The sequence below is a fragment of the Theobroma cacao genome, chromosome 7 (genome assembly GCF_053813885.1).
Source record: "Theobroma cacao isolate CCN51 chromosome 7, ASM5381388v1, whole genome shotgun sequence".
Taxonomy (NCBI): Eukaryota; Viridiplantae; Streptophyta; class Magnoliopsida; order Malvales; family Malvaceae; genus Theobroma; species Theobroma cacao.
The window spans coordinates 13,921,012-13,928,757 of NC_142645.1; the positions used below are offsets into that span (position 1 = coordinate 13,921,012).

Sequence of the window (7,746 nt, forward strand, 5' to 3'; positions counted from 1 at the left end):
ATAAACTAATATATTTTAAATATATTAAATTAATAAGTTCATTATATATCTATCTTCTTAATTTATATATATTAACTAATTAATATTAAAACATACATAAAGTATTAGTATTTTTTAAAACAATTTCTTATTATATCTTAACATGTGTTTTTTTAAAATTTAAAAATTTATTTTGTTCTTTTTATCAGTTTTTTAATGTTATAGAATTAATGAATTTGGAATTATTAATTTATAATTTATGATTCAATCAAGTTTTCAAAAATGTTTAAAAAAAAGCAAAAGAAAACATAATTAAACTTTTAAATATCATAAACTTCACATATTAATATATTTCCTTTTATTAATATCTATTTTTTATAAAGGATTAATAAAATTTATAAACATTTAAACATATTTGAAGCATAAAAATTTTAAAAATACTATTACCAACGGAAATTTCCGTTGGAAACTTTCGCGGGCTTTCAAATTTTTTGGGTTCTTCAACTTTCTAACGGATCTCCAACGGAAAATTTTCCGTTGGACATCTGTTGGAAATTCCGTTGAAAAATTTGGTGGGAGAAATTTTTTTTGGCACTAAAACATCTTCCAATGAATTTCTAACGTAAATATTCTATTAGAAAATTTCTGTTGAAAATTCGTCGAAAATCCATTGAAAAAAATAATAAAATTTTTTTATACATATTAGTTGAAAATCCGTTGGAAATTTCTAATGAAATTTTTTCCTTTGCGAAAAACCTATTTTCTTGTAGTGAATTTGCCTTAAGTCTTGAAAATCTAAAAGATTGGTACGAGTATGATGAAGGTAAAATTATAACGTAATTTATTTTTATAATATGTAAGTTTTCTTACAAAAATTGTCCTTAATCTTTAATTCTCTTACTCATACCTTTTCCCTTAATGAGGGGGAAAGGCCAAATTTGGCCTAAACGATATCATGATGCTTGTTAGTAGGGGTGAGCAAATAGATAGATTGGGTGGTTTGTTCTATTATACTTAAGGACAAAATGGGCTAAACATTTTTAGAAAACCAACCAAAATCGACCAAACATAAAGAAAGATCAAACCAACCAAGTATAGAATTAGTTCAGTTGTTCGATTTTAGACTAATGGACCAAATTTTTTTCTTTTTACAAATTACAATATTAAAATTTATGAACTTCATCAATAATTATAAAATATATAAATAATCTAAATATAAAAAAAACACATGTGTTCCTCAATTCACATAATTATGTCTTTTTACATAAACCATCAAATTAACATTCAAGATTCAACATATCAAAAAGTCAAAGATAATAAAATTAACATCCACAAAATAAAACTATAATGTTTTAATGTTTTATATCAAAATTTGTATAAATAATAACTAATTATAAACAATATGTTGTAAAAACTAAGGCGATAACTAATAAAATTATTAAGTATAATATATAAATAAAGTTTATTATCAGTTATAGTGATGTTTACGTATAAATTATATATATATATATAATATATTACTTTATTATATATATGAAAATAATGATACAACTTATATGTTATAATGTTTTATTTTTATATCAAAGTTTGTATAAATAATAACTCATTATAAACAATATGTTATACAACCTAAGATGATGACTAATAAAGTTATTAAATGTAATCATATAAATAAAGTTTATTATGTTATTACAATGCTTATGTATAAATTAAATATATGTATATATAATATATTTATACAATTATATATATATATATATTCATAACATTTTATGTTGCAAAACATTACTAAGATGTAATAATTAAAATATAGGATATTTACTATCATATATTATAATATTAACATATAAATTATACCATTTAAAATATATAACTTGTAATTTCATATTAATACAAATTTATGAATAAATAAGGATATATATCTAATTTTAAATTGCTATGATTGTCATTTGTATACGTACATATAATAAAGTAATAAACTTTAAATATATTATTAATTAAGTTCAGTATGAATTTTTTTAATATATAAAAAATATTATATATTTATATATAAAAAAATTAGTTTAATTTTTTTGGATGGATTGATCTAAAATTTTAAAATCGAGAATTGATCAAAAAACTAATTAGATCAAATATTTGGATCCATTGATCTAATAAACCAACTAAATCAAACCGTTTTATTCAAAATACATTTAATTTAAATAAATAATTAATTTAATTTGATTTGACTCATCACTAGTTATTAGAACTGAAAGGGGTTTTCAAGCCCGATCTCTTTCCTTCCTTTGGGATCGTCGATAGCGAGGGTTAATCTGTCTCCAAAACGCGCTGCAACTTCGATTGGACTACATTCGACCTTTCGTCGATGCCAACTTGCCCTTGGTTGACGGGGAAAGTGGGAAAAGAAGAGATCGGACAAACAATAAAAGCAAACGGAAAAGAATAAAAGGAAAAAGGGGAGAGGAAATGAAAAAAAAAAAAATTTCACATAAGCCTAATTTTCATATATGGCATCAGGTACGTGTTTGCCAAGTGGCAACACATGTTGTCAGCTAGTACTTAATGCTAAATTTAACAGAAATAATAAGGAAAGAGTTGTTTCGTTAAAATATTAAAAGTATAAAGTTCAACAAATTGTAGAGATGAAGATCATAAGCAACATAAGCTTTATGAATCATTGGATGTAATTTAGTGGTTTAAGTTTGAATTTTTTTTGTTATTAATTCGTTAAGAAAAAAACAAAAAGGAGGAAAAGAAAAGACCCTGACTTAAAAGCAATTTATAGTCAATGATAAGTATAGTGTATTGTACTATATTTTATTAGTTATAAAAGATGTAGCAGTTGTTGATAAAATAATATCAATTATATATTGATTATATCAATTATATATTGTATCAATAAAATAATAGTTTGACTCTCGAAGGAAGACACGCGTGACTTAAAATACAATTTCAGAGTTGTCCGTGGGTAGACTAGAATATGTCGTATACTTTCTTGGCTGCAAAAGCAAAGAAAACAAGGCAATATATACTTGCTTTAATTGCTCTTGGAAAAATACACAAAAATACTACAGCTCACATGCATTGGCGTGGGTCAATGGTATAAGACTATTCGGTGGGTGATTGTCCGGCTTACAAAAGAGTGCTTTTCATTGTAAAAGTACAAGTTTCAAAATGGTATTATTTTTAATTTAAGTAAAAAGTTTACCTGATATTTTAGATGAAATTAAAAAAATAAAATTCATTGAAATATTTAATAAGTGTGTTTAATATTCTCACTTTTTCTTGAATAATACGTAATTTTTTATTGCAAATTGTCAGAGTGAAAAATACTCTGGACTTTATTGTTAAATATTCTCACTTTACCCTTCAATAATTCATAAAATTATAAGGAGAAATTTATTTTTTTCACATTTATCATTTTACTTGGTTAAATATTCTCTCTTGATTTTATTTTTTGTTTTTAGTTAACAATCAATTATTTTATTTTATTTATTCCTTTCATTTTAGTATTTATTGTTTGTTTTAATAAAATGGAATCTTTTAGTTTGATTTATTTATTAATTGATTGATATGTGAACAAATGTGAATACTTAAAAAGTGTTTTTATTATACGAGAAAACTTTGTTTTTGGATTTGCCTTTTAAGACCATCTAACCCAAGTTCAACCAAACCTTGCCCCTGTTGAAGACACATACTGGATTGATTTCTTTTTTTCATTTTTTTTTCAACAGCAAAGAAATATTATTTTTTTAAAAGTATATGTATTTCATCGAACATAGTACCCGTACATAAACAAATAGGACCAACCAATTTGTTATTTGTAAATGACCATCCTTTCCAACATCCAATAATCTTAATTTTCCCTGTACAAAACTGAACAAATAATGAAAAGGCATGATCTATACATGTGAAACGCAAACCAGCCATAAACAAAAAGTTGAAATAATATAGTGGTATCCACTAAGAACATGAAAAGCAAAACAATAGGAAAAATATTAAAAAAAGACCACGGCTAAAATATATTTCGAGTCAATGGATAGACTATTAAGAAAATAAATATAGGAAAAAGTAGTGGGACTACAGCTAGCCACCTGCTTTGATGTAACATTCTAATTCTATGAATAAAATATGACTAGCTAAGGGAGGTCAATGGACGATATTCATACAAGTTTCTACATATATGTTGATTAATGGGAGCGCAGAAATTCACGAATAGGAAGAGAAATTCAGCCTTCTTCAAATTTTGTTGGCTTCGCCATCTGTTGTCCAAGCAGAGCTACTCTCCAGGGATCTAGTGTTTTTGTTCATAGACATTGGAGTAGTACACTACAACAACAAGAGGTACTTCATTTAACATTTTCTTCTTATCTTCTATTGGATCTACTATATTGCTCCTTACTACTTTTGCATTTCTCAGATCTTCAATTCTTCTTAAATTGAATTTCTGGTCCACCAAAAAAAAAGAAAGAAATTGGTAGATCTGCAAAAGAGGTACTTTTGCAGGTTCCTGTGTTTTGTTTTGTTCACTCTCTGTGATATGGTGTCTGTTTTGTACTGCTGTTTCGGGTTTACCGGCTTGGTGGATGATTCCGTCCACTATCCTGTAAGAGTGGTGTCTCTAATGCCGGTCTAAGTCTCCAGCCTGATGTTTTAAACCTACAGACTTCAGCCGACCTTTTTGTTTTCACTTCATTCTATTCAATACAAGTGACTATGCTTTTCAAAGGAAAAAGGATTACAATTCGGACTACTTTCTTGGAACTTGATTAAGAGTGATTTCAACCCATCTCTGATAGACTTCCTATTGAACTAAGTCAATTATTAACATTAAGTCATTAAGGTTTCATGTAATTGATATTTTGTTATTTAGATTGTGTTTTTTATTTATTTTTTATTTTTTTGAGTATAAATTGAGAAGGTAGTGGAAACTTTGTTTTTGTGAGGAAGGAAATTATAATTATTCGTCTATGAAAATATAAATGGTGTGTTTTTTAGTGACTGAAGTAGTGACACATAATTATTTTTGGACCATGGTATTAATAGAATCAATGACCATTTAAACTAATGTTAATCTTTAGTATGCATTGGACATTTTTTTGTTATATCATATTGAATATTTGAACTGGCCTTCGTGAAGGTAATTTTTTGTTTAATTTTTATCACAAAGGAAAAGTAGAGATGCACATAAAGAATTTTTTTTTTTTTTTAATATTAAAAGCTCAACAAGTGGAATGCTAAAGGCTACACTTACTCTAGTATTAGAAATAATACAAACCATCAAATTATATCACATTTACAGATATTTGGTACTAATTAATAATACTAAAATATGTTTAATATGTTGTTTTGTTCTAATGGTTAAGATTATCGCTAATAATTTGCAATTGACTTGCAGTTTTTTAATAAATAATTTAACTTTTTTATTTCTTTCCCAAAATACAACTACTTTCTTCTCACTTCTCAGCTAACTAGGAATTCGTTTTCCTGAATTTAGATAGAATTTATCCTATATCTGACAGATGGAGAATGTTGCGAGAAACCATGAGGCTGACATAGAAAATAATGCTTCACAAGAAAAACTGCTCAAGGATTTTGCGGAAGGGATTCAATCCAAGTATAACATCGTGATGCACAATTCTCAGCGTCCCTTGATACAAGATCGTATTATCTGCTGTGTTAACCCCGAACTTCGGGAAGCAAATGCAGCAGCCTACAGACCGAAGTTTGTTGTTATTGGTCCTCTCCGTTGTTACGGTTCTATTTTAGAGCACATCGAAATGCAAAAGCGGATATATTTAGCCTCGTTTCTCCAGCGAGCTGAAAAGAAAGCTAGCTTGAACGATTTTTACAAATTGATCAAAGACTCCGCAGACGAAATCCATGGTTGTTATGAAGAGACTTATTGCCGAAGTTGGGATTTTCTCTCCCACAAAATCCGACAGGACATAGTAGCGAGTAATGGCCGTTCCGAATTGTTCATAGAGATGGTTTTAGTGGATGCAAGCTTCATCATTGAACTCTTCTTGAGAGCCTTTAGCAAGAAAGGGAGAGCGGAAAGTGATTTTTTCTTCCATGAGCCAGAGACGATTTACAATATCCGGCGAGATTTGTTCTTGGCTCACAATCAACTTCCTTTCTTCATTCTTAAGGCCCTATATGAATTTGCCTTTGCTGGTAATCCCGACCACTCTTCCTTTCTTCATCTTACCTGTCACTTCTTCGGTCCTTATTACAACCAACACACATCCATTCAGGATATAATATCACCAAGCGACTGCCATGATAGATATAGAGCTAAGCTGGAGGGCTCTAAACATTTCACAGACTTGCTAAGAACACTTCAGCTACCATATTCATTTCAGAAGGATTGCGGTAAAGAAAAAGCTCTCTGTTGCAAATTACCCCGAATCAAGTGGATCAAAACCAAAGTAATGTATTTCCTTGATCTAATAAGCTCTTCATTGCTACCATCATCCAGAAAGCCAGAACAAAGCCTAGAGGCGGGCCAAGTGAAAGGTAAATATTTATACAGTGCAGTTCGGCTGCGTGAAGCAGGGGTGAAATTTAAAGTGAGCACACACAGATGCTTACTCGACATAGAATTTAACCAAAACAACGGAGAGTTGAAAATCCCCCCTTTGAGACTTGATGAGTTGACGGAATCATTTTTCCTAAACCTCCTGGCCTGGGAGCAACGCTACTATCCACATGAAACTCTCATTCGTGACTATATTTTTCTAATGGAATATCTCATCAAGTCTACTGAAGACGTGGATTTACTCGTTCGAAAAAGAATTCTCATCGATCAGCTTGGGAGCCATAATGCAGTGGTAACCTTATTCAAGAAATTGTGGAAGCATGTTACTACAATGAAAAAGAACCACTACTCTGATATTTTTAGAAAGCTCAATGCATACAATGCAGTTCGCCATCATAGTTGGATAGCAATTCTCAAACTCCAGTATTTCTCAACTCTATGGAGAGGTGTTGCTACAATTGCTGCAGTTGTCCTCCTTGTGCTTACTCTAATACAAACCATATGTGCTGTCATCTCCCTTTAGATGTGTTGCAAGTAATGCTTGCATCGAGTCTAAGTGGACATCATGACACGTGTGCTTTTGAGACAACGATGGTCTTTAGTATGCGTCTGCATGGGGTTAGTAGACGAGAATGTGTAACCTTGTATGGTTACTATATGAACCTATTCTACACTTGTAATTCCTTCCATATACAAGTCTTATGTCGATGATTACTATGTAATCATCATATGTATATATGTTTGAAGTAATCTGAATCATGAATCTATGAAGAAACCTTGTTTAGGAATTTCCTCTGTTCATCCCTGTTTTCCTAACCCGAAACAGAGGCTTGCTTTGCTCTCTCCCTTGCAAACTTAACCAGATGCAGTTACAGAGTCCATTCATTTGCATTGAATAACCCATTATACATTACATAATTTCTAAATTGGAACTAGATTTTCTTTCGGTTTTTATTTATGTTATCACATTCTCTCTTTAATGAATCGATGATAACTCTACAAATTTCACATTCTGCTTATTACATTTTGGTGAAGGAGTTTGCGTAGTTTATTTATTTATTTACTTATTGTTAGAGACAAAAACACAACACGATTCCAAAACTTTAAATGTGATTTCAGAAAGCTTGTAATCTCATATAAACTATAAACTACTCACAATGTGGGATCTGAAGACCGAATCAAATATTCTTTCTAATCTTAAGTTGTAGAAAGAAAAAATGAGGAAA

General features: G+C 29.5%; 1 protein-coding gene across 2 annotated transcripts; it reads left to right on the plus strand.

Annotated features, from left to right (window-relative positions):
- The first annotated feature begins 4,153 nt into the window (after positions 1–4,153).
- On the plus strand, positions 4,154–7,308 carry LOC148761717 (UPF0481 protein At3g47200-like). 2 transcript variants are annotated; one of them, XM_088807960.1, is made up of 2 exons: positions 4,154–4,323; positions 5,502–7,308. In XM_088807960.1, the coding sequence occupies exon 2, from the start codon at positions 5,502–5,504 to the stop codon at positions 7,041–7,043; it is 1,542 nt and encodes a 513-aa protein (XP_088664086.1). In that variant the 5' UTR covers positions 4,154–4,323; the 3' UTR covers positions 7,044–7,308. The 2 variants fall into 2 exon arrangements, with proteins under 2 accessions (XP_088664086.1, XP_088664085.1); XM_088807959.1 differs by having other exon boundaries at positions 4,155–4,323; positions 5,477–7,308.
- Positions 7,309–7,746: the final 438 nt, after the last annotated feature.

What these genes read in the sequence shown, in the direction of transcription:
- LOC148761717 (XM_088807960.1), top strand. Translation starts at nt 5,502, where the DNA reads ATGGAGAATGTTGCGAGAAACCATGAGGCTGACATAGAAAATAATGCT.